We start from the raw sequence: 27,847 nt of genomic DNA on the forward strand, positions 1-27,847 counted from the left end.
TCCAGTAAGATGAAAAAAGTCATGAAGAGGAGATGTGCATCGTAACCTCTGTCTGGACCCGGCTGTGTTCGTTTTCATCACAGCGACCTGTTAAAAATATGGAGGTCCAGGAAATCAATCCATCAAATGAAGCTGGTTGCAGAAGCCGGGCCAACAGGGCTGGCAGCAGTCTCTGTAGCCCGAGCTGCCGGCCACATGGATCCAATCAGCTCACCCTGGAGCACTGGCATCTCTGAGAGCGCGGGCCAACAACTACCGCTTTTACAACCTCTTCTTTACGGGCACACGGTTTTCTCACACAGCTACACAATATTAATAAACATGTGTGTACACAGGAAGTTAAGCAAAGCAATCCTCCGGGCACCGAGTGTTGACAGGGAATGAGTAAGCGGAGAGTGGGGGCAGGTGAGGAGTGCTGCTCACCACAAAAGTGGGATGAGGGCCAAAGTAAAGGTTCTGAGAGGACTAAACCCGGACTAACGCACTTCACACAGCAGAGTTATGCATCAGGTTTGCCATACATTGAAAATGAAAGAAGTTCTTGACATCATAACAGTCTGAGTTTAACCTGGCCGACTTAAAGGAATAATCACCGTTTTGGCAAAAACATGCTTTTTCCGTTTTCCCCGAGGCGGCTAGCTAGCTTAGCTTAGCCTAGCAGAAAGGGGAAACAGCTAGCCTGGCTCCGTCCAAAGGAAGCGAAGTTGCGTACCAACACATTTAAAGCCTGCTAATTAACACATAAAGCACATAATAGCAATAAGGTGTTTTCAGGTGCGATTCTTTTTGCTCTGTGGAAGAAAAATAATGCTGCATTCATTCTCTCACAGGCATTTCCCAGAAACTCGCCGCTCAGCAAAGGTGAAACGTCCCGTCTGGATGCACAAATATAATCAATCGCTTTAACGTCAGAGTGGAAATATTGGCCGCATTTAGCCATTAGCAGCTGAAAGCATGTGGACACCATTGGAAGTGAAATCTTCTCAATTTCCAGCGTGCACAAACCTGGAACAGACTTAAAGACATCAAGTAAAAGCATATATCCGTACGTACACCTCCATCTGTTAGTTCTGCATGGGAACGCTCAATCATATTACCATGGGCCCCCGGGGCACTTTCTTTTTCGAGGCGGGACACTAATGGAGGACAGGGATGTGAGTAATCAGAGCAGAATGGGCAGGAACGGACGACCACAAGTGGCTGGTGCTCGTCGGGGGAATCTGGACGCAGAGGTTAGGCAGGGATAGGAAAACCACACTGGAAAACTGACTTGGGAATGGCATCTGGTTCCCATATCCACAGTGTATCACAATTAGCCAGCATAAAATGACTTTAATGTGCGCGTACGTGTTTGTGAGTGTGTGCGTCGGTATGTGTTGGATGTTCTCGTGGGAGCAGGGACGGCCTGGACGGGGGAGGGAGGACTGAAAGTGATGATGCGACTGCTGAGAAGTGAGAGATCGTGTGTGCACAGTGTCGAGACGCAAATCAAATATGGAGAAGATTCACGTGTTTTAACGTGGGGGGGCGGTCCCGTCATTCCTGAGGAGGGGAAACATTTAAACAGCTTCGACCAAATTGCAGGCATAAAAAGCCAAACATCGGAGCCAACATTTTTTCCTGCGCAATACGTAAGCAAATTTCTGACCCGCAGGATTCTTGTTGTGGATATGAAATGTTGAAAAAGGGACAATGTTCCAGTTGGAAAAGTATTTCTTTCACTTCTTCTGCTGATTCGATTAGAACCACAATGTGGCAGGTCTACATTTCTCATCATTTGATGTGATGAGCAGGAGGAAAATTCCTTTCAATCAAAAAGTTTTTTCGCGCTTTTTTCATACTGTGCTAATTCTCCTGTTTCCCCTGTGAGACTTCGGACTTAAGTGCGCTGTTGACTGCTCCAAATCACTGCGAGTGGACCTCACCGTCAGCTTCTTCTCCTCAGTCCCTGACAGACGAGGGCTGCTGATGGGCACAGCGTGAGCACTGACATCTAAAAGGTCAAACTCTTAATGTTGTCACATCCAGTGACAGTCGGCCTCCTCAGCCACGCCGCCCTCGTGAGCCCAAATAAACGCTGTCATGTCAGATAGATCCAGTTGCAGCTCTCGGTGGGCCGGAGCCAGATCCTCCGTGTGTCTGATGTGAAACGCAGACGGAGGGCACAGCTTCACACGGACTCTGATGTGTTAATGGGCTTTTTCTGTCTCTAACTCGCAGCACGCAACAGAAGCAAATGCTGTAAATTAACATCTGAGCAGGTGAGACTCTCCTTCAACTCCAACCAGAGTCTTCCTTTGGATACCCTGGCACCTTCTCCACTTCTGTCGGGCAAAAGTGATCAAAGTCCAGCTCCAATATGTTTTATTAACAGGTGTGGAGCTGCGGCGCATAACAGATGAAGGATGAAGGGTTGAGGGCGCCCGGGCTCCTCTGCTTCACCCCGACGTTGCCTCTAATCCCTGGAACGCGGCTGCATAATTCATACGTTGTGACAGATCATCCTCAACCTGCGTCGCTGGAATCTCAGCCGATGACGCAGGGAGGTGGACGACTTGTCAAATCCAGATGCAGATGCAGCCAGTGTTATTTACCTCTGTGCTAACATGGCTGAACTCCTGCGAGGGGCTCATGTGCTGTACGATGACTCTCCTGGCTCCAGACTCCGGTGTGGTGCAGCAGAGGCATGCTCAGCGGGCTGAAGTTGGTTTGATATTTCCAACATCGTATCATTTTCAAATATTTCCCCCTTTCCTTCTGACCAGATTTCAAAGCGAGCTAGTTTCTCTCTCTGACTGTATAATTTTTATTTAGTATGGCACACGGTCTGCGCTAAAAACGTCCAGTCGGCGGGTGGTGTTGGTGGGTGCTCGCGTGCAGCCTCAGGGATGGTGTTTTATGCTTGATTGCTGCTAAATGGTGTGCACACACAGCGGCGGGTGCTCGGGGTTGATGTTTTGACACGGACCGCCCTCTGAGAGCCGCAGAAAGACGAGGGCAGACGATACAAAATGGAAAGCAAAGACATGATTTTCTGCCTCGGCTGTCATTTCATGGACTTCACTAACTTTTATGTTCAGTACAAAATATTTGTCTGGGTTCAGGGGCACGACGAGGCAGAACAGTCTGCATATAATGCTGTAAAAGCTCAAAATCAAATACACATCTATCTTCATAACTTTCCAATCTGTGTGGAGGACAGAGACGGATGAAAGAAAAAAACAGTCTGGTGATAGTTTCTCTAGGTTGAATCTGCTCTATGAGTTTGTTACTTAAGAACAGGTGAATAAAGGGAAAAAGTTCTGGCAGGATCATTTTTCCAAGTTCCCTGATCTGGACGCTCCGGCTGCGTCGTATCGCGTCACACAACGGCAACGTCAAATCCAGAGAGAGAGACGGCTGCTACCAGCAGAGCGGCATGGAAGACAAGACAGAGAACAACTGAGTCTGGAGTCAGCCTGAAATAACTAAATGTCTGCTCCATCTCTGGACAGCGCCACCCAGAGGTGTTGGACAGCCACGTCACCAGAGTGAGGAGCAACTGCTGCCTACGTCGCTGGCGTAGAAACTCATGCAGCTGTGTTAGTGATGCCTGGACCCAAAAGTCTGATCTGATCACTTACAGATGACAGCATGAAACCTCCACACAGAAAAACAAAGTGGATTCACCTGACGTCACAACACTTGATGTGATAAACTCAGGAGAGAGAATCACTCAGATCAAACTTAGAAAACTGATCACCAAAAGTTCTTGTCACGTGCCTCTCTGGGCTTCCGTAGAGAAGAGATATCCAGCTAAACGCCACTCGACAGCTGACCCCTGATCCCATACCAAACTGACAAGAAAGCCTCAGTGGTGCAGAAAGAAGGGAAATGAAAACAAAGCAAAGCACTTTTCCACGTCTGAACGCGTATCACAAGCCGCCAGTGTGGATCTTTCCTGATGAGTTCTGATCGAGGAGACGTTTCCTTCGTCCGTCTCAGCGACCGCAGGTCCTCGTCTGTTCATCAGCGGCTGAGTCACGGTTAAGTCACGGGGATCTGTGATGGCTTCAGCAGCGGTCGGCTTGTTTGGCTCAGAGGCCTGTGTACAATTTACGCAGTGTTCCCGGAGTTATGGAGGGAGCTGCTGAATATTCATAGCGACGTGTCCCTGCCGTCCCCGGGTGGGCATACCGAGAGAAACCACATGACATCACTTACTACTGTCGCTTTTTTATTCTTTTTTTTTTTTTCATTTTGGAAACAGATTTGGTGACCGTCGGGTGAGTCATTGTCAGATCATTGCATTTTTTGAAGACTCGTCTGTTTTTAGAAATGCAGTCATTCAGACGTCAGTTTTTTGGGTCTGTACTGTAAATTATAGTCTTTCTTTTGTCCGCTGCAGCATGGAGTTCGGATTGGATTTAGCTGCTTTGCCTACAGTAAAACCTTAACAGCACCTTCTGCTACCTTAATGACTTCATCAGAGAGTGATTTGCTGGCCACAACTGGAACATTGTCAGGTACCGCCTGTGTGTGGACTGGATTTACGATGTCACACCCCAAAGGAACATTCCCCGAAGTCCAATCGTCCCATACGCCTGCTCACAAATCGTACATTTCAGGGACAACACTTCTCGGGCTTCAGTCGGCTCCTGAGACATCTCGCAGTAGGATTTTATTTGTCATATGTAAGGCCTGGCGGGAGAGGCCGAGAAGTGAGACCACCTGCACTCACTTACATCCCAGAGCTCCAGGAGCGAGTGTCTGAGAAGGCGCTGAGGATTAACTTACAACTTTTACGGCTCAGTCGGCACACGCTATTATACCTATTCAATCACACTTGCCTCTGGACTATAAATAATTTTACCAGAGCACACAACTGCAGCGCCCCGCTTGACCCGGCTATACAGTGAACTGTCACAAACCCCGGTGCTTATATATGTACGGGGTTGTCTTCATCTTCGGGGAAAAAACTCTGAAGGTTTCCATCTGTTCGGGGGAGTGAATCTGTGATCACCCAGCAGTGTAATGAGGTGAGATAATCTGTTCGGGTACAGGGAGCTGGCAGGGATGGAGGCTGGTAGCAAGGCTATTACAGACCAGACTGCCCAAATGACAGGGAGAGGGGTCGCTATTAGGGGAACGCTGGGACGGAGAGATTACTTTAATAATAGAGTCGGACCGTGAGGCACAGCTGAGACTTCTGGGAGCAAATTTGTCATAATCAGATGTCTTGTACATTAAGTCTAATATACATACAAACATATTCACTCTTCAGTCTTTTGCTTCATATGATATTCTTCTCACGGTTTGCTTTGTAGATACTGTCAATGGTTTACCCTCTGGTTGTGTATTGGTGTTTTTGATCCTTTAGACAGATAGATAACCGTTAGTGACCTTAGCTAGCCACACGCTACATTATGTCGTGTGGCTGTTTTTTACACTCACTGCTCGAAGCGCCTGAAGTGAAAACTGAAGTGTGAAAACTGTCAGCAGCTAAAGCTCCGAGCTCAATGCAGGAAAAGAGATTCATACAACAAATAAATCAGAGGGCGACTGCTTCTCCTGTTTAACTAAGTTGCAGATGAAAAAGCACAGAGATAACTTCTGACGTATAGTTTGGAGTTGGCACAAGAAGCCAAAGAACGTGCAGTTTGTAAGAAGATATACGTGACACTACATTGTGCGAGTGGATTAATAACTTGTTTTTATGCGTCTGCATTTCCTACAATATGTCAGCCGCTCACTTGTTAGCTTGCTAAATTGTTAGCCTCGGTGGCTTCAAGACAAGTTTTCCCAGTATTGCTGCTCTCAAAACTTCACCACTCGAAGTACATGGTGGACACGACGCCACATGTTGTAACCACGAGCTCACGAGTTCCATTTCAAGGGTAGAACATATAACAAAAACAGCCTCTTAGCTTAGCTTAGCATGAGGACTGAGGATGGCTGGCTTCGTCCACAGTGCGCCTACCAAGGCCTCTTAAGCTCACTAATTACCTTTGGACAAAGCCAAATATTTCCTGGTGTTTATGCTAAGCTAAGCTAACCAGCTACTGGCTGTACTTTAATATGAAGCTTTTTGCTCGCTGTGTCTTGATGTCAAGCAGTAAATATGAGCTGAACTGAATCGTTTTACTGTTTCACTGAGGTTTTACCTTCACAGTTGGAGAAGACGTGAAGCAGGCATACTTACAGGAGGTCCTGAGAGAGAAAGGAAAGGGAAAAAAAACTTGGTTAGTGTGTTTTCAATCAGCGATCAAACAGACTCAGATCATCAATGTTCCACTGAAACCACACATCCAAATCACCAAGACGGGAAATTGGACTCTTGATGCGTATTATTTCTCTAGGAAGGAAAGTTTCATGAAGATGCTTCTCTTCCATGATGTTAGACAGAAACTCTCCATCGATATAACTCAGATGAACTTCCTCGATTCTGATACGACATTCCTATCTATTTTCCGTGCAGCTCAGCGAACAACGACCGCCAGGCCCAGTGATCATATTCTACATTTGTAAGTGGCTCTAATTTCACTGCTACAAGGGGTTGCGCGCTTGTTAAAAACTCCCCCCACACTTTTGTGAGGTGACACATGTCTTTTCGCCAATTACTGCTGCTCACAGGCCTGTGTGCCAACGCATTGCAGGGCTCCCCAGAACCCTGCAAATCATTTCAGGTCTTTATGTTCTTATTAAAAAGGTACCCAGCTGCTTTAATCCTGAAAAAAAAAAAGAAAAAGGCGAAACGGATCACTTTTTTTCTTTACAAGTCCTGTGTCCTTGAACTGTTCTTCTTCATGACCGGAGGAAAGTGCAAATGGCTCCAGCAGCTGGAGCGTTTAAGGAGCGGTGTGTTTCAGGCTCGCCGGGCTGCACTTCTGTAGCGTTGTTTTATGGATCGTTGAGTTACAGTAGACCACTTAGCTTTTAATAAACCTGCTCCGCTGTGTGTTTTCTGACATGTCCCACTGTGTCGAATGGCTCAGCGCTAAGTTTAAGCAATTATGGAAAATCAAAGACATTCTGTGATAGGAAAAAAAAAAGAAAAAAGAAAACGTGCAATACGCTGCAGAGCACATAATAGCCACCTCAAAGGTAAAAGCCTTCAGATTTCTACATTTTATGGCCTTGGTTAGACCAGAAACATTATTTCCTGGAATATAATCTATGCTATATTAAATAGTCAGTGACATAATGTTAGATTATCTGCCCTCAAAGCTCCAGTCTTATTCAGTCACTTCTCTGTTCTCACGCTGGCACCTCCGGTCATTGTTTGTCACCGTCCTGCTTCTTTTCTGCTCACCAGAGTCACCAGAGATTGTAAAGGCGACTAAATACACCGTGTGAATGCTCACAGCACGCCGGAGCTGCAGAGAGGCTTTCAAACTCACAAGGAGAGTCAGGCGTTCGCTCACACTTGTCATTGATGCACCACTGAAAGCTTAAATTTGCTCATCCGGCACAGTTTGAGCATCAATTCCTCCTTTTGTAAACGCAGGTTTTCGGGTGAGAAAATTACAGATTATTCACGTCAGGAAAATATGGGAGGAAACTTCTTACACTTTCCAGCATCGACCACCTGCTAGAACAGTTCGAGTGTGTGGCTTTCACTGCGACAAGAAACGTCTTCATCCTAAACTGTCGTGCCACACTTTTCCTTTCCATATGTTACCGGTAAACAAACAAGGGATCCTAATGAAGCGATCCATTCATTTTTTAATGCATAGGTAAATATCACTGTGTCTCTTTCCTGTTTGTTCTCTCTGTCAGTCGCAGCCAAGTCTGGGCTGAAGCTTCTCTGCTGGAAGGAGTAAACTACAGAACACCTCAGCATGAATTTGTGGAAAACTCACTGCGGCTTAGTTACTTTTGGTTAAAGCGAATCATGAATTAAATATGCTTCCCTTCAACATCCACCAGTGTTGAGAACTTAAAAGAGGGAAATTGGATTTGCAGAAGGCTTACAGTGCAGAATGCCGCCCGCCTGTGCCCGTCAAGGACTGCATTCTTCAGTCGTATAAATAACGTCTCCGAAATTTGTCTTCAGTTTTTTCTCCCGTGGAAGAGGGTACACAGAGTTTGACATCGGAGCATAATGCAGCGCTGGTGCCATCATATTTATTTGTTTTGAATGCTTCTGTGACTTTCACAAAGAATATTGTGTACACTTGCTGAAGCCTGCCAACGTATCCACAGAGTTAATGTAGCAGAAATGACTGAGCCGTGATTGCTCGCTAATAAGCAGAATGGCTTTGGAGCATTTAAACGAGGGCCAGCATTTTAAATGACTTTGACTGTACGAGGATTTCTAAATGATTGGGTTTGTAAAGCCTTTTGTGGACGCCGCACATCACCAGCAACACACGGATAAAAAAAGCTTGTGGCATCAGTAAAACAGTCCATGATGTGAGGCCCTGACGCAGGTAGACCAGCTCCAGCCAGATTTGCCTGATTTAACATACTTCAGCCTATTTATTCCAGTAATTTGGGCTATTATAAAGAATGGAGGGGCCTGTCATCCCAATTGTTCCCTATTGTCTGCCCTTAGCAGACCGCTGTGCCACTCCAGAGCAGACACTGTGAGCGGATATGATTGCTCGCTTGTTTCCAATTGATTTGTCAAGAGGAAGCCGTCCACATTCGCTCCGGCTGAGCAGAAAGAAAGGGAAAAAAATAAATAAAAGGTCTTTGCACAATGGTGCCATTTGAAATACGCTGGCACGGTGGATGTTTATTGGAAAGTTAAGCACTGGATAAACAAAGGCTGGCGGTGTTTCAGATCTGCAGCAAACCAGAACATTGAACTGTTGTCTGTCATTTGATTTTTCTGCCATTCCTTTTTTCATCTTCCTTCGGCTTTCACGTCATAGTTTGGTGTTACGTAAATGAGAAAAGGCAGAGCGCCACAACGGACTGATCCACGTCTCAGATTGCAGAACAACAAGGACTCCAAATGAATTTGGCCAAAAAGTGCAGAGAGTTAAAGAATCTTTGAAACTCAAATACAAAACCCAATCAAATAAAGTCAGAATAAATGTTAGCTAAGTACGATTGTGCAGAACCACAGATGTGTTCAAGTGTTGTTTTTATGTTGAAACTTGACGCTTGTTTAGGTTCAGTGTTCTCGTTCTCTCGTGTCACGACGCCGTGCTGATGCTCTGATCAGGTTTAGACACATTAAAACACTTGGTTTGTTTAGGAATATTCTTATGTAATCATGTGTTTCGCCTCATCCTTACTTGTGAACTGAGCTTCTTGTCGATGCTTCTTTCATGATACCGATAAACTTGTCACAACGTGTTTGAAATGTGTTGCTGCCATCAAACTCAGAATAAATCTAACATGAGTTCAAAAAAAAAGATGATTGACAATATTCTGTTTTCTTCGAGTTTTCCAAAGCGCTCCATCTTTTGGGGACTCTGGGCTGTAACACAGTTGTATCATCAGCTTTGATTCCTGTGACTTTAAGAAGAAGCGTCTGTGTTTTTTCTCCCCTCACAGTCGCTCTGTTTGTTTCTCAGCCTGTGAAACCAAACCGCTCCCTTATTACTCTACCTCGCCTCAGATTGGGACCTCGCTCTGCCCCGTCTCTCTAATTTCTTTCTTTTTTTTTTAAACTTTGGTTCCAAGCGTGGGCCTCGCTTCGCTGCACTGTGCTCTGCGGCACGGGAACGACGGCGCGCTCCAGAGCCTGATATCACTTCCACTATCAGGTGAGGCGAGTGTGGACAGCAGCTACGTGCCAAGAACACGTTCTCGCTGCAGATTCAGTTTGCAACCACACCCTGCGAGAGTGTCGCCGCACAACACGTCCCACTCGTAGGTGCCTCGCCTCGGCCGACTTTGTTGAGTCAGCTCGGTATAAAAGTGTGTGGGAGGAGGGAAAGGAGATTCTTAAAGCATTACGACGACTTGTTGCTGAATTTCTGGAGGATAAGCAAGCTATTATATATACGCCGAATCTGACTACATCATGTCTGGGATCAGCAACGGAGCGCAGAATTCAGATGTTGGGGCTTCTGCAAGTTTGGGCATCACTTTGTCTTTCCAGAGCCGCACTGTCCCCCAGTTTTACTGTGAACATCTAGTGTTTCTATAGCGACTGAAGCTGAAACAATCCCAGCGAACACCGAAAACCACCCGGCCACAAATTACACATCTATAACCTATTTTGGCCTCCAGAGATATACCGTGTACTTTTATGTGATTGTAAGTGCAGTGTGAATTATTCCTCGAACGTTCCTGGATTGAGACTTCAGTGATATTATGCACACACACACACACACACACACACACACACGCACACACACGCACACACACACACACACACACACACACACACACAAACAATGAACATACCAGGTTCTCCATTGCGGCCTCTTCTTCCTCTCTTTCCCGGAGGTCCTGGAAAAAAAAAAAAAAAAATGTAATACCTACAGTAATTTGATTGTCTTTTTGTTTGCGTAAATGTCTCATATTCTCCGAGTGGAGCCCCCCTGCAGCGGGTGAGGACGAGCCGATGAAAAGTGTTGCCTTTGGACAACAAACACCTGAAGATCTCCGGGTTTAAGAAGCATTGCGGCTCTGTGTTTATGCACAAGCCGAGGTGGAAAAAAGGAAACGCACACCGTCTCGCCGCAAAAACGCTCTTCATGCTGACATCCCTGTTTTCTTTTCCCTCTTTTTCTCATTTTCCTTTCAGCATGGATGCCCTGGCTTGTAATTTGTTTATCGAGACAGTGTTTTCCTGTTTGCCATTTCCCTGTCAACACTATCAATCTGTGAAAGCTCAGCTGGAGGAGTAAAACAATTACACGCTTTGTCAGCCTTTACATGTTGGAGGCCTGACAGGGTCGTATTGTGCGAAGGCAGTTCTCGGTTTGGAAATTGGGAGCATCTTCCCCAAAATGACCTCTTCACTGCAGCTATACAGTATGTGTAGTCTTTTCCCGGCAGCTGGAAACACATTTTCAGGCATTTTTGTTTACTCTCTGGCAAAAATGTAGTCAAAGGAAATTAAACATAGAGCTCTGATGGCTCCACAGTACGAGAACTCTGTGAGAAGTCGCTCTTTCCGCTCTTTTTGAGCTTTCGGGATCAGAAACATTGGAAGTCAACGTTACCGAGAGGAACAATCTCCTCTGTCTGGTTTTGCATCGCAGAAAAATACCCAGATCTCATTTCAGGCAGCAACAATGATGCGAAGACTTATTATGCAAATCTCTCTGAAAACTCTTTTGACCCCACAGACCGCCGAAGACGAGGGTTTCTGTCGTCACGTCAGAGACTCGAGATGATTACAGTCATGTAATGGGCTCGGCGACAGTTTCTGAACAAAGCGTACAGCTAGACATTAATTGCCTGGGTGTCAAAAGTTGCTTCCAGTGATGACTCTGTGACGCTCGCTTCTTTCCAGCATGGGCTAAAAAAACTGGACTGAGAATACAAAACAACCATGTAATCACCAAATAACAAAACCTGGTCTGACCTCCAACCCACAGCCGGTCCGGATGAGTCTCTTTGTGTTTCAGCATGTCGTCTCATCAACTTCCCTTCAGTCTTCCTACACTCTGTGAATACATCCCTCCATAAGGAAGAGGAACACAAGGAACAAAGCACGGAGTAAACTGAAAAAAATAAAAAAAGCAATGTCTTTTTATGTAGCGTATGACTGATTTAGGGCGCTCCAGATGTGTTGCTGCGGTGCAAAATGAGGGATTACGTTGCACAACTCTTTGTATGATGCTTAGTCCCTAATTTGATCCCACTGTTTGGCTCCACTTCAGCCTCCAACTCTGCTCCGTCTGGACGTTTTCCAGGATAATGTCAGGCGTTGCCAGTGAAGGGTCCAGGCACAGTTTAAAGTATGTAACCACAGGTGGAGTTTGACTCTCACTTTACTACGGCTCACATCAACCCTGGTTTCTCCATACGTTTGTTTTTCAAAGCTTTTAAAAGAAACAGAAGGGAGTTTACTGCACTTGGCAGCCACTTCATTATTACTCACTTTGAAATGACACCTGACACCTCGGAGAGGAATATTTCTGTGCTACGATTCGACATCCGAATGATTTTGGTGGTATATTTTTGACAGCTGCTGAGAAAACACTCCCCACATGGGAGCTGGTGATCCAGACAAATAGCCTCCATTATTTTCAGATATCTTCAAGATTCACAAGATTCGTCTTCTCATTCTGATCACAGTATGTAAGAAGAGATTCACGCACAGCACAGTTATAACAGCCACATGAGAACAGAAATGCCATGACATTTAAAGTAAATAAGTGAAGTGAAAGAGTAACTTGACAAAGTCCATCAGGACCAGTCAAAACGGGTTTACACATGTTTTAAATCAATTAAGACAATAAAGGGACCAGCGATTGTAAAGCCTCTGGTCATAAACGGAATGACGAGAAATCTTAAGCTGGAAAACATCATTCTTATTTTCTCACAGCATCTCGGGTACGGTCATGGAACAGCGACTTCAGAAAAAAAACGAAATGCGGCAGTGGATTTCATGATGAGGGTCAACGACGACGAACAATCTGTTGAAATCTTTTCAGCAGCTCTCAAGTCTGAACGCGAAATAAATCAAAGTGAACTCGATGTTCATTCAGATGTTTGGTCAGACAGAGTTTTTGGTCAGACATAACAAAATGAACCCTGTGGTGCTGTGTATTGTGTTTCTTCATGGGTTATTTGGTGGATTTGGGATTTTGGAAAGGAAGCAGCAGAAAGAAACTTTACAATGCGGGACCAGAGAGGGAGGGCATGAAAACAAATGCTCTCTGTCAATGTTGGTGGCAATGTTGGTAGGTCTGTTGCCCCCTCACTTAGTCCAGATTGAATTACACAACAGTAACTGAATGGACTCTCATGACACTTTCTACAGACAGCGATGCCGTGGGATGAGTCCAACAGACTTTGGAGATCTGTTGGTGACTGTCCTCTACACAACACCTCAGGGTGAAGCTGTAACAACATCGGTGATCCCTCAACTCCTCCTCTAGTGCCACCATCAGGTCAAAATTATCATCTGTCCAAATACCTGCAACACCTACAGCATTCCCATCAGCCTCAGCTTAACTTTGTGTTCAGTACTAATAAGCTAATCACAGCATGCTAATAGGCTAAATCAAGATGATGAACAATACCCAAATACCAAGTCACGCTCTGATTGGTCGACTCACACACGCCTGAGCCAACACCAGACCAACTGTGCTAAATCAATTCCTACGTGCCAGTCTAGCTGCTAGCCATAAACTATGCATGTGTATGATGTGATGTCTGTTCTGATGAGGCGTTTCAGGAGCAGTGTTTTCTGTGGGAGAGAGGAGCTTCTGTTGATGTGGACTTTTTTAATTTTCCAGGTAACATAACATGTTTTAAGTGTACATATAGGGCTTTTGGGATATTGTCAGAAATCACACACAAACGTAATACAACAAGCCACACAACTTTTCAAACGCCGTCGTCGTATCTGTTTGTATGACGGTAACAGACTGCAATGTGAATGGCACCAAGTTAGCTGTAAGAGCAGCATGAAAGCATCAGCACAAAGCTTTCAAGTCTCACCACTTATTTGCTTTCTGTCATTACAGATCTCGTCAAACAACATGAGACTGCTAGCTGCAGTCATTTGAATGCCATTTGGAAGAACAAAATGTAATTGGCAGTGTTGGGAAACATGCTGTTTTCAAGCCATGGCTGTATTGTTTTTGAATACTTTTACGCATGTTGTTCATTACAACGCTATTTCAAGGTTACGCATTGCTTGACATAATAAACTTTGTGTTTATACTTCATGCATTTGAGACAAAACTGGATTTTACCACTGCCCATCATCCATAAAATATTGATTGGCCCAGAACCGTTAACGGAGCTGCACCTCTGCTTCTATTTCTCTTTTCCCTCCAAATCAATCAGGTTTAAGTGAACCAGCCGCGGCCCGACTCATTTACAATACCAGCATTGTTTCAGAGGTTGATATACATAATCAGACCACTCAATGCATTGCTCACAAAGTAGCACAGCTATTCCTCAGAATGAAAGCGTTGTGCCAAAAATAGCAATCTGGGTACCAGCTCCAACCTCCACAGTAAATCAGGTCTGAGGAGACTTGGCTGGAGACTTCTGAGCAAACCCACTTGCACCTTTCTGAGTAAAGTGGATAAATTCAGATATTTTCTGCAAGTGAGATGTAAAATCATACAGTTCACTTTGTCCCATGTTGAAATGTTATCAGTTGGAAAGACAAATCTGTCTAATCAGAAAGCCGCTGTATGTACTTGTGTATAAAAAGGGATACAGTGCTGCAGTGTGTCCATCACTGAGATTACACCGAGCACTTTCTAATGGCCGTGCAACAAACACCTGCTTTTTTAGATCAAGTCCTTTGTGCAAGACATAGAAAGATTTCATGTTCGATTCGTTACACATTTTCCACAGTTCGTCTCCAAACTATTTCACCTCCCTTGTCATGCTAAATTACAAACAACCAGCCTATTTCATGGATACGAAAAAGTGCCAAATGCCGCCCTAACTGTTTATATATGAGTCATAAAAATACATCCATCATGCGTGTTTGGGAGAAATGTCATAGCAGAACAACACTGCCCGATGCCAACATTATCAGAGACTGACGGTTGTTTGGTTCGGTTGCGGTGAATTTCACGCCAAGGGTGTAAGGTGCACCAAAAACCAAAAATATCCTTGAAAGATTTGGCTCTTAAAAGGCCTCAGTGAACTTTTCTTTTGTTTATTGCTTTATAATCAGACTTTGCTCTCAGTTGGCAGTTTGAAACGGATCCTGTTTGACGGTTTTGTCATTATTGTCAGGTTACATCATGATGTAATAGAAATGTCCGTTTTCCTATTGTGCGGGCAAAAAGTTGAAAAACCTTGTAAAACTCATTTAAAACATTCTTAAAGCAGCAACTTTCATTTTGTTGTTGATTCTGGCGCCCCCTGTGGACAAACGATGTCAGAACTACACAGCCTCCTGTCGTGGGGGTCTTTACCAGAATGCGCATTGGTTTTAAATGTTTTCAAAAAAAGACACAACATATTTATAATAACTTTAATGGATACATAAGATTAATAACTGTAATATGACAAGGGTGACTAACTAAACTTTTGTTTTGGTGCCGTACAAGCAGATAACTGACCAGGGGTTGTACTTTTGGGTTTGGGTGGATGGTGCGTGTCGAAGTTTCATCCACATGAATGCCAGGACTCCAGCAGAACATCATAACAAGATGATGAATGTTAATAAATTCACCTGTCAGAGATTTTAATGTTGTGGCTCATTGGTGCGCCGGGCTTTTATCAAGGTGGCGCCCGACCTGGGCTCAGAACTTGGAGCTCGGAGTTCGGTTGCCGAAAATATTCCAAGTATTTCTCAAGAAACTCAGATGATCAATGTCTTTACGAGCGTTCCAAGGATTTAAGAAGATTTAGTCAAAACAGATTTTAATATAGTCCATTTAATCCCACAACATGGATGGATGAGTTTATTAAACCTGGCAACACTCGAGTATCCAGGTCAGCGCAGCTAAAGCTGCACAAAAGCTGGCTCTCTACTGTACAATCATTTGTTACTTTACAAGTACATTTTTGTGGAAACGTCTGGCACAGAGGACAACAACTTTGATCCAAGTTCCTTATTACTATGCATGACAGTGAATAAATCAATACATATAATGCTAATTCATGGAACACTGGGTCCACTGTCCAAGGGAAAAAATGGAAATTGAACCACAATTTTACAATCAGTCTCATCCATGAATGTCACTGGTCTCTTCCTCCACGAGGTTCAAGTGTATTGTTGCAACAGTTAATACAGAAAGCTTCCTTAGCACAATAACTATGGAATATGTGCACCTTTTCATTGGAAAATTAGAAAATATAGGATAAATATTATGTTATCAATCTTATTCTCCTTGAGAAACATAACTGCACCGTTAAACCTGACGGACAGAGTGGACATTACTTTTAAATGCTGACAGGTCATAAGGAGGTTCAGTGGTTCACAACATTGTTTTGTCAAACTCATGTAGGTCTTCCTCAACAACTGCTCATCAATTACCAATAGATGACTATCTGAACTGTTTATCCATTATCATTACTTCTGGACTAAATCAGAAGAGGGAAGATATTGAGTGTGGTGTTCTGAGGTACCAGCTCGCTTCAAGATAACTCTTGAATAACACTTGGTGTTCAGGTGTTTCAGTGGATATTTCCACGTACCCCCAAGGAACTGCAGACGTACATCCTGGGGATAAAAGTCTTCTTGGTTTGACAGCATCACAATGGATTTATTATCCTCAATACACACTAAAAGGTTTTGTGCTCCTGATTTTCCTCATTAGTACATGAACAGTTAATCAAACTGCTCCCAGTCTGAGATTTCAAACTCAAAAGAGTTCAGCTTTATGTTAAACTGCATCTCTGTGTCTCCAGCGAGAATGCCCAACTTTAAGAAGTCTAACACAGTCGGCAGATAACGGCACAATGAGATGAAGATCTGGACTGTGTCTCCGCCAGATTCAAGCTCCTCTTGAGCTCATCTGTCATGGGTATTGTTGAGAGAAATAGGAAAGTCCCTTGAACTTGTGACCCACCAACCTGGCTCCGGTGAGGAAGTCCTTGTGGTACTCCGGCTGACCTCCTTAACTACTTTTACTAATCCCTTAACTTCCTCAAACCTTTTCAATTTAGGAGAGATGAGAAGACAGCAAGCGGAACAAAGAGCTTCTTTTCAAATGACAAGTTGTCCGGCCCGTGGAAGTCTCCAGGACCTTAAATGCTGGTACTTAAATTACCATATCGCTCTCCAAATGTTAGAAGCATGACCGATGGGTTCCGCTGCTCTAAAGTTAGTTCACTCGACCCTGTTAGGCTGTATGTGCTTATTTGCCATACGAAATGAACACAATCTATTTAAAAGCTGTCACAACTTTGGAAGAGGTCAACTGCAGGTTGTCTAAATTCACACAAAAGGACCTGAAACTTCACCTCTGGTAGGATTTACAATGCAAACATATGATATACTACTGTATGTGAAGTCAGCTTCACATTGTGCCGTCGGAAGTTCAACTCCTGGAAATTAGAAGCAAAGTCTCCACATTCCTGGAATCCGATACGAGGAGCAGACTGCAGCATGGTTAGCATGTAACGTTAAGCCATTTCAAAGAGCAACCATATTATCAACCTTGTTTAACGGCAGCGGTTCTTTAACAGCCTTTAAATAGGAGCCATGCTGTTTGGATTATTTTTCTTGCAGGTTGTGGATTGTAATACCGACTCGTATAAGAGCTCCGGAACCCGTTTAAAGAGTGCTAAGCTACTAGCCTATAGCGCTAAATCAAAATGTCTTTAAGTCATAATGTACTCTGGAGGGCGTTTGGCAACACGATATAAACACCAAGATCTGCTGAGGAATTCGGGGGGCCTATTTTAACTTCCCCAAGACCCACACTTGAATCCCAACTTGACCGAGAACAACAGTGTTCGAAAGGATATTGCACATTATTCCCTGATTCTGTGGCATATGTCTTCATTATCCTTATTTCCAACTGCACTTTGCTCCAATGCCACCGTTTCCTGAATAAATATGATGATTATAGCCATTTCCTAAATAATTCTTCGCAATTACATCTAATCTGTTGCCCAGAAAAGAGGCCATTGTGTCTGACTTTTACATTTACCCGTTGTACTCTTTCGGTGCACTTATTTTGTCACCACATAATATCTCAGTGCACACACACACACACACACACACACACACACACACACACACACGCACACTGCATCTACCCAGTTTAAGAGTTCATTTTTTTCATGAACACACTGCTTTCTTAAAGAACATCTTTGTCTTTCCCTATAAAAAACGCATTGTTGTATGAAGATCGACATGTGTTTACTTTGCTACTCAAGAGAGTATGATTTGATAGCTGGAAATTTACAGTTTGATTTATACAACGGCCAGTAAAGCAAGACATCTCGCTGATTAGGGACTGAATTAAATCTACCAAACAGTCATGAGGGGTAATGAACAGTGACGCCTGCTCCACCAACCCTCAGGAAACTCAGTGCTGCAGTTTTCAATTACAAGACATCGTGAAAACACCAAGTTCTGATATACCCGAGAGTCCGTGCCAGAGTTGTTATCATTATGTTAAAGCTGAAACTAATCCACTGTACCAAAAGGGCACTTGTAAATGTCAGATAGTCCCAAGACATCACCCAACGGGAATCTGAAAGTAATTACATGAGGCGGCATTCATTATGACGCAGAGAGCAGCGACTGATTAAAAAAAAGTTAATGATGCATACTTCTTTCTGCCGCGTGGACACTCAGTAGTGGTCAGAGGACGTTATCGGCTTGAGATGAATTCATTTCTCCGCCCATCGCTGATGGATACGGCAGTTCTGTGCCTGTGTGTGTTGGTCGGGTCCTGACGCCGTGCTTGTCCAGATGCCAGTTATCAGTTCATTAAACCGCGAGTCAATCCATTACAGGATGTGAGGGATCCGACTGTCGCTGCAGGCTCCATTAACACTGCATCAGGCAGATTGAAACTGGTATTTAAAATGCACCTTTCTCTTCCGGCTCCACCACAGTAAAACAGACAGGCCCGCTGTTTCACTAATTGCAGACAAAGTAACTGTTTCTGCACCTGAGAGTCTCGGCATTGATCGAGTAGTTACAGTCCTGCAGTAGTTTTACACATCACGACTTAACAAAGACACACACTCACTTATAAACACATGGCACACTGTTTAAAATCATTACAAGACAAGCAGCTCTTCTCTAGTTCTTTGTCGAACACACACGCTCACACGCAGAAGACAAACGACATGAATACGAGTATGGTTGGCAGGCATGCGTGGATCATCTACGCTTTTGCTCCGGTTCAGTGTCAAGGCTGGAACGCTCCTGAGGAGGAAGCAGGGCCTTTGAGAGAGCCTTTTCATCACCTTCGGAGATCAATGTGTTTTCCTCTGGCAACAGGCTGAGTGCTGGGATACTTGAGACCCACCCTGCGCGCAACACACTGCAATTATCCTCCCCGCAGTACTGACTGCGGTTGTGATGGAAGCAGAACACACTCCCTGATGAGGGGAGGTCAGTAATAAGCCAATCGATTGGCTCAGTCCCATCACTTTATGCTGCGAGTTAAATTGGCACAGGCGGCCATCCTGATGGCTCTATCAGAAACCCTCGCTGCAGGCCGAGGACATTCCTTCTAACACAACCTGCGTTCGCAGGCGAGGGAGTGTTTGGGTGTCTTTATCATCTTATCTACAATAATCCAACAATTTCATGTCTTGAAAATGACAAAGGGAAACACTAGGATGAGCCCAGTTTGGCTTGGCCAGGCTGAAGTGTTTAATCCACTGTGGAAATTAATGGTTTCTTTTGAGTGTTAACCAAGTTATATCTTGGCATTGTCTCACAGTGGCTTAAGAACCCTGCAGACAAATGAAACATAATTCAATTGTCATGACAAACTGGCCACCTGAAGCCAAGAGTCTGGTCACCTTGCATTGAACTATATCGTCTTCCACCTGTGCTCCAAGAGAACCGCTAGGTGCTGGAAGCATGTTGATGGAGGGAGGAACAGAAACATGAGCGAGTAATAGCTAAAGGGCTTAACACAGGCGCGCTGTGTGGAATATGATTTGTGCAGGCAGGACTATTACCAAGGCTGAGAGTTAATTAATCCACTCAGCATGTGCATGCAGAGGATAAGCAACCTCAGCCCAACCTAGCAAACATTGATTAGCTGCAGTCAGTGACTGATTTAAGCTTCTGACCTGAGTACTCTGGTAGACAAGGTTGTCAATCAATATCCCTAATTGGACCTTGAAATACTGAGATGTAGAGGCCAGCAAATAAACCTACCCGCTCGAAAAATAATATTTATGAAATGCTCTCAATTTAATGCTGATTTCTCTGCCTGACCTACATAAAATGAGACTATCAGTGAGAAGATTGGCTATTTCTACACTTAATGTCTGATACCAGGTCAGATTCCAACTTATCTGGGACGAATAAGTCATAAATATTCAAACTAAAGGAGCAATTTGTAAGACTTTTAGCTAAAAACACATCAACCAACACTGCATTATGCACTGAAGTAAGCATGCTAACCAGCTAGCCCCAGCCCGCCCCTCTCCAAAGCTCCTCTGCAAGTGGTGTTAACGCCAACACTCACCCAGTCCCCAGACTCCCAGTCTAGCTGCTAGCTGCACAGCTACCTCTGCTAACTAGCTGACTGCAGCTACAGCTAGCAGCAGTTAGCAGCACTGGTGATAAGCTGCTCCCTAATTCTAACATAATGCACCTTTAACTGGGCATGTTCATGCATTTGCACCAATAGTAGTGCACTCTTGTCACCTAGCGCCACACCTCTGGTGCTAAATTTAGTAGTTACTACACGATGATTTGATCTTTCAGGATGGCAGAATCCTGATTTATCCTGTTTGAAAACTGACTCGCTGGCATCCAGAAGAACACAAAGTGAGGACAGATGGACACATGGCAAAATGAGCTGATCCTGGGCATCAGCCGAGAGATGCTTTCAAAGCCTGCCGAGGGTGTGTTTGGTGAATGTTGCACCAAGGATACTGATGGCGACATGCGTCGTGTCACATTGACCTATGCCGTCTTCTGTGTGCGCACTCGGGCGCTTGAGTTGCAGAAATAGTTGTAAAAGCATTTCTGCGCGCTGGAAGAAATTGTCAGCCGGGATTCCAGGAGGCCAATGGCACATACAGCGCATGATTAGCATCAAATGATCCCTCTCTTGTTCGAGTTCAAATGAAATACTTTATCTGTGTTTAAGACTTCTGCGGCTATTGGATGTCACGTTGAAATCATGTGTAATCCTATACCTGCTGCTAACGGGTGACATGGCTGCTGGCTGACCTCCCCGTCACCGGCGGCGTGTGAGCCAGTATGTGCGGTGTGCGTATGTGTCTGCGGTGCGTGTGTGGATGGATTCAGAGACGCGGGGCAGTATAATGTTGACCACAGGGCCGCCGGACCGCTCAAGGACAGTCAGCGCAGTTCAGCAGCCGAGATGAAGTCACTGGAGAAAAGCCAACTGTGCTCAAGTCAAAAATGTTATTACGCTCCGCTGCTATTTTAATAGACTGGCATTAACTGTCCACTAATACAGTGGGTGCAACTAATAAAACAATCTGGTAGATCTTTGGGACCACGCAGCACTAATACCATGCATTATTACATTTCTTCATGTACTCTGCTGGTGTTATGTAATGTTTACATGCTGATGTCTCCAATATAAATATTATGTAAGTTATTCTGTGTTGTTCAAGATCCTTTCCCCTCCCGTCCAAAGGTGGGGAAGGTGATTCTGGAGAGAGTTAGTTGAGTTCCATTCGGGCCAAAAACCAACACAAAGTATGTTTGACAGACTGAGACAACAATCGGCCGTCTTTCATAAAAACAAGCCTTCACCACCTTTAAGTACATCAAATCTTCAGTGAGTCAAAAAACAACAACAACACACTTATATCTCACATCAGTACAGCAGAAGACTAACGGAACAATAGACTTCTGACTCTTGTGGTATCAAGCAACACAACAATGTTCTGCTTTATTCGTCTTCACTCCAACACAATGACTGGAACTCATTTTCAGGTGCTGGAAGAGGCTTTCCAGAAAATGCATTCTGCTACTCAAGTTTTAAAGGTCCTGCAACCTATCTTCTCAATCAACTGCCAAAATAAGAAAAGTTTTGTTTTTTGGCGAGTTGTCTGGTTGAGGGATTTCTGTCGGTGCAGTATTTTGTCTCAGCTTCACTCTCCGGTGCTCTCGGGTGAAGACGACCTCAGATATCTCTGTGCACCAACATCGTTACAAACTTTTCATCCTTCACATGTAAGTGTCTGAATTCCATCTCCATGGTATCAGGATGGAGGCAGAAAAAGATGGATATCTCACAATACAACAACAAAACATCTGCGTGTCCAGATACCGACTGACCTTTAATCTAGACTCACACTGTATGGCGTGTCACATTGGCCACCCTGCGGTTTCACTGAGGTTTCCTTCTCCTCTGATCAGCCCTCTAAGCTCATGAGTGCAATATTGTTTTTCTCTGCTCTGCTGTATTTTATCCTGCAGCTCCCAAGGGCTTCACTTTCACTATCTTTCAACTTATCAGCCAGCCTCGGTGGTCTGAGGCTGGTGTTTACTTGAGCATTGCATGGCCCGTGTTGGATTATTCCTGCAACAGTTGGAGCACGCAAGCGTGACGGGTACAGGCTCTTATGTCATAGATACCCTATCTTGTCAGCAGCAGAGGAAAATGTATGATAGAGAGGCTGTGATGAGGAGCAGGCGGAAGAGAAGCTGGGAGGGTGATCTCTTAGTAGAATAGAGGGATGAAAGATTTAAGAGCAAAGTGGAAAGTCTGGAGCAGAGTGTTTTCTGAGTCCGCTGCGTGAAGTTGTTGAATTCACTGTTCATATAAAACTCCCCAGTCGGGGCAGATGTTACGGTTGTTGCGCTCCGGCAATGTACATTGAACATTAAATGACAGCAAAGGGAACTTTTTATCCGCTCAGATGAAAGAACGAGAGGGACCGCTGCAATTAAAATCTGAAACTCGAGAGTTTCATCAAAATGAAAATGCTCCGCTGAACTCTCAAAACTGCCCGCACGAAAGACGAGTGCCAATTTAGCCCTCTGCTGGGCACAGAATGTGAAAAGTACAATCCAATTTTAACATCGGCACTGCAGCCAATCATAGAATAATGGTGCAGTCAGTCATATCAGCTATGGTGTTATGTCTCACCATAGACTTCAGTGTAAGAGGGCGGCGAGGCCTGAGACTGCTGACATGCTGACATGGAGGCTGAAGCTTCAGGAGGACAGGAAGGTGTCCGGTTTCCAGAAGCAGCATCTGGATATCAAAACAGCTAATCGCCTGACTCTCACGAACCTGTATGACATGCACGGTTGGTGAAAGCGCCTGCAGGATAAGTGGGCTTTCTCCTCTGTGTACATCTGCGTGCACATGTTTAAAATGCATCAGATATTTTGTTTCATGGATCCCTGAGGGAGACTGAAGGAGACAACCCTGACAGAATTTCATGACTTCCCTGAATTCCCTGAATAAACTCCCAAACAGCGCAGATGAGCTCTGTGAGAATACTGAATGCTGTAAGTGTCTCACGGCCCTTCGTGAGTCCTGTGTGCAAACCAAAATAAAGTGTCATCGTCGGGCTGTCGGCCAGCTCCAAGTTGCTTTTTCCCAGCCCAGGAAACCCCTCTGCAAGGCATCTGTCCTCCCGTTTCCAGAAGACGTTCCCAAACCAACACAGTCAGAATTAAACACACTTATTAGGAATTATTACAGACCACAAAATATGATAATCTTGCCACTATGGGCTATGGAAAATAGACACATTAGGAGCTCAAAACATGCAGCTAGAGCACAATTCTGAGTGGAAATGAGTTGGTAGTCGAAGCCAAAAACCCTGCAAATGAACAAGGCTCCCGTTTTTCTAACCTCACTCAATCTTTCCTTCTTTGCCACACACATACACAAACCGCTGTACCTTCACTTACTTTTGTGAGCCATTAATTCAGCTTAATGAGCGCAATCTTTTCACAAAGCAATCACAGTCCAGAGCAGGACTTTCCTCCGGATCTGAGTCACAGCCCACAACAAGTTCTGTATACACCTTGTTCACTTTTACTGCAGCACACAGTGTAAAAGCAATTTTCTGCATATAGTCAGGGGAGCCTTATAAACAGGAATAAAAGTTAATTCAGTCCTCTTACCTTGTTTCAGAGGAAACATTTATACACCTAATTGTTAGATGGAAATGTTCACAATATCCCACACACATACTGTCAGAGCTCCAGCTATCAAAGTCTCCCTATTTTTCAAAATTGCTGCTGTTAAAAGGAAAAGCTCTACATGAGGGGAAATATGCTTTTTTTAAAAAAGGTACAGCCTGCAGCTGCTAAAAAAAAAATCCATCTCCCAACCCCTCCAAAATGTAAAAGGCATCGCTATTGACTTTAATGAATATCTGTTAGCCTAGCATAGCAGAAGTAAGAGGACAGCAAGACTTCAGAGGGTCACTGCACCAGGACAAGAAGTAGCCGGGTAGCACATGCCTGAACAGACTCCAGATGTAACATGGTACAGTTTGACAGAATCAAGCTAGATGTTTGGCCCTGTTTCATGCTGAACCCAAGATAATCGCCCACTGGCTAAAGTCCCGCCTCCTTGTGTTGACTGTTCATCCAGTCCCTCAGGATTGTGGGGGTTGTTGTCTTCATTCAGAGTTTTTGTTCAGTCTGGTTCACCAGCTTCCTTCCTCACTCCTGGAAATTGGGCGACCAAATGAAACGTAAACATAGCTTTTCAATAAAATCAGGTGTTTCTCTGGGTTTAAAGTATATTGGTAACATTGAGGATAACCTAAGTACACAACTTAAACAATATGTCGAGTTGTTTCTAGATATTTTGATTCAGAAATGTTAGATATTTAATCTTTAGAGGTGCAATATAAGAACTTTAGTTGAAAACATGTAATCTTTCTAAAACGTTTTTTATAAAAATGTTAATAAAAAATAAGTATGCAAATTATCATCTGAAGTTAGCATCCTAACCAGCTAGCCCCAGTGTAAACACCATTACTCTTCTACCACTAGCTGCACGGCTAACTGAGCTAGCTGTAGCTACAGTTAGCAGCAGTTAGCAGTGACTCTGGTGATGAGCTGCACACTATTTGTTTTAAGTATGAATCTGACAGGTTGCCAGTTCTTACATAGTGCATTCTAAAAGACTTGATTTAAATCTCTCTCCTAATAAAATCACACTCACACACTCAGTGAGGTCAGACTGCAGTCTCATTGTGCCTTTAATAGGCAGATATGTGACTCGAGTCTCAGCAAGAAACAAAGCAGAACAGGAAACATCAAACATCAGGGCACATGTCACCATGACAGTATGATCAGAACACGTGGGAAGCTTAACGTAGTATGAGGAAAGGCATTAGCGTAATTGTACTAACAAAAATATTTGGTTACTAAATAAGATTGTTAGATATCCAAGTGATGCCATAATGTGACACTTCAGGCTGGAGGTCTGAGACGCCAGACACGGTAACACAACGCCACATGAGAAATAACCGGAGGAGATTTTTCCCGATCCCTTGATGTTCCACAGAAAAGACAACAAAGAGTGTTTTGACAGCGTTCAGGCACAAAGTACCTCTGCATCATGTTTCCTGCCCGGGTGTCAGTCAAACTGACCAAGTCAAAGGTCACGGCGGGGGGAGGAGTGGGGCTCGTCCTCCTGGGACAATTTATAATCCTGACCTGTAGTTTCAGGTGGTTGGAGGGCCACAGTAAAGCCGGTGGTGGGGCCCCTGTTCATCAGTACACATTGTTCTTATTATGGTTTGATCCTGAAGGACTTTCAGTAAAGAAGCTGCAAACGAGGCCAACTCCTCGGCTCTGAGCCGCGGCATCAGCTGCCTCAGAATAAACACTCTCCCTCTTTACATACATTTACTGTTATATATGTTTTAAATGCATGTAGCGCTTTTTATAAATATTTCAGTTAATGGTCCTCAGATTTTACAGGAGTTTTGGAGAAATGTGATAAAATGCAGGTTTGTGGCCAGAGGGCTGTCGGTTCAAATCCCCAGATCGACTGTGAAAATACAGTATGTGTGGAGAAAGCAAACGACCAACACTTTCCCCTCCCTCGCTAACTAATTTTCCCCCGAGCGAAGCATTTGACCCCCGACTGCTCCAGTGGACCTCCTCAGGAGTCTGATAAAGGACTGTGGGTTTACTGGGCCGCTCGCAGGTGAGACCACAAAGCGCGCTGCTGCTGACAAAGAGCGAGCACTCGGCCGACTTCTACCTGAATAATGTATTTCTACACAACTGAGTCTTTGTGTCGGTGATATTCGCCTCCCTCCACATTACAGCAAGAGGCCAGCATTGTAGGAGATACAGGAATTTGTTACGTGAGAAGGTCAGTGCTACTTTCATGTTTGAGTGCTGTAGCATGAGCAGCTTAGCTTATCATTAAGACTCAATTTAGATTTATTGGAACAGTATTTCTTCAAATCACTGTTCTCTACAGTGTTTAAGACCCATACTGAGCAAAACATGTTCAATTCATGTACAACAACTCCCTTTACTCACTATCAACAAGCGATAATTTGCAGGTTATTAAAGGAAAACTAACTTTAACTGGTTAGTAGTTGTAGAATATGATCCTGCAGAATAAGGCACTAATAGAAAAGTCTTACAAATAAGATGGCAGCTAAAGTCAAACTGCGATGCACAAACATCTTGATACCAAAATAAGTGTGTATATGCTGTTTTTAATCTCCTCTGTCATGTTATCTTTCAAGTGCTGCTTGGACAGAGACGGCGTCAACAAGCGTGTCGGTGCTGACGCTGCTGAACATCTGTGACTACTGCAGAGTCATTTAACTTGGGAGTGTTTGATCCCACTGGAGAGAAAAGCTACATTTTGGTGGGTGTCAGTGGGGTTTTTGTCCAGTGTGAAAGGGTTATGAGCAACCTGGCTGCTGGCTGTAGCTGTAAATTTACCTGACTAATATGAGAGTTGTATCAACCTTCTCATCTAACTCGGCACTAAAGCAAATAAGCCAATTTCCCAAAATGTCAAGTTAATCCTTCAAGGACATTTTTGCATGAATAAGGGACAAGCCACAGTTACACTGTTGTTAGACGAACAGTTAATGATCACATGAAACACCACTTCCAAATGTTGAACTTCCATATTAACACATTTCCAGTAAAACAGGATGTTTGGACGGCACATAACATGAGCAAGGTGAACCTCGGTAAACATGGAAAGTGACTCACGAGTCCTGGAAGGGAGTCTGCGCGGTAATTAAGAGGCGAACTCGCATCCACAAATGAGACTTCAGTACAGAGAGGACAAAAAGCGTCAGAGTGCAGGACGCAGCCGGATGAAGGGAAGGAGTCAGTGTGTGTTATGAACTACTGTAGGTGTACATCAGGACATGGAAAGTCGGCTACTATGAGAAAAGCCCATTTTCACATTATTTGATCTCCACCCTTGCGGTTTTCCTTCACGGTTGCGTTTCACCCTGAAACAACTGCAGCCACTCTGGTAAACTGCAGCGTTTTTAATGAGCTTGTGAATTAAACAGAGTTAAAGTTTAGGAGAGGGCGCACCTTATTTGGCACGCGGTCCAGCTGGCAGCCATAATGCACGATAGGCCGCTTGCAAATGAAAGCCAGCGCTGAATCAAAGAGGTTATGAGAGATCTGCAGACGTTTCAAATTAAGCTGGACAATCATCTCCTCTTACATCTCCTGTAATGAGAGAGATTATAGGAGATGAAGCCTCTGAATCTATTCTGTTCCACCATAAATCATAAGAAGACATGCAAGATTCAATTAGCCCTGCTCGCTTAACCTTGGCAGCACGGAAATTACACACCAGACCAAATACCCCTAGCTCAGTATGAGAGGTATTTACAAAAGGGACTTGAGGAGGTGGGCTGTACCAGTAAATGGCAAACAAACTAATAACCATGGCCGACAAGAAAGGACTCGAGATCGTTATTAGATAAACAGTGAACAGAACCAGCAGTGCGGCGGAGGATCTTTTGGTTAAATGGCTTATGAGCACAACCTGGATGCTATTTTCAGGCCACCCATTTGTTCCAGTCCCAGCCAAAGTAGAAATCCTCCAGCATACAATGCGGCTATTGAGTTCCTGGATGGGGCGGTGATAAAATCTATTCTTATTTGGAGCTTCACAAGGATCCAAGAAGTCATTCTGTT

General features: G+C 44.3%; 1 protein-coding gene across 9 annotated transcripts in view; it reads right to left on the bottom strand.

Moving 5' to 3' along the window:
* Window positions 1–27,847, bottom strand: part of LOC119027058 (collagen alpha-1(XXV) chain) — a 149,945-nt gene that overhangs the window by 58,034 nt on the left and 64,064 nt on the right. For all 9 annotated transcript variants that reach the window (XM_037111869.1, XM_037111866.1, XM_037111863.1 and 6 more), the window contains exons 3-4: window positions 10,348–10,392; window positions 6,182–6,189 (exon numbers count right to left, since the gene is read on the bottom strand). In XM_037111869.1, coding sequence (XP_036967764.1) covers window positions 6,182–6,189; window positions 10,348–10,392 — 53 coding nt within the window. The remainder of the gene's footprint in view (window positions 1–6,181; window positions 6,190–10,347; window positions 10,393–27,847) is intronic.

This window comes from Acanthopagrus latus, chromosome 10 (genome assembly GCF_904848185.1).
Source record: "Acanthopagrus latus isolate v.2019 chromosome 10, fAcaLat1.1, whole genome shotgun sequence".
In the NCBI taxonomy this organism is placed as follows: domain Eukaryota; kingdom Metazoa; phylum Chordata; class Actinopteri; order Spariformes; family Sparidae; genus Acanthopagrus; species Acanthopagrus latus.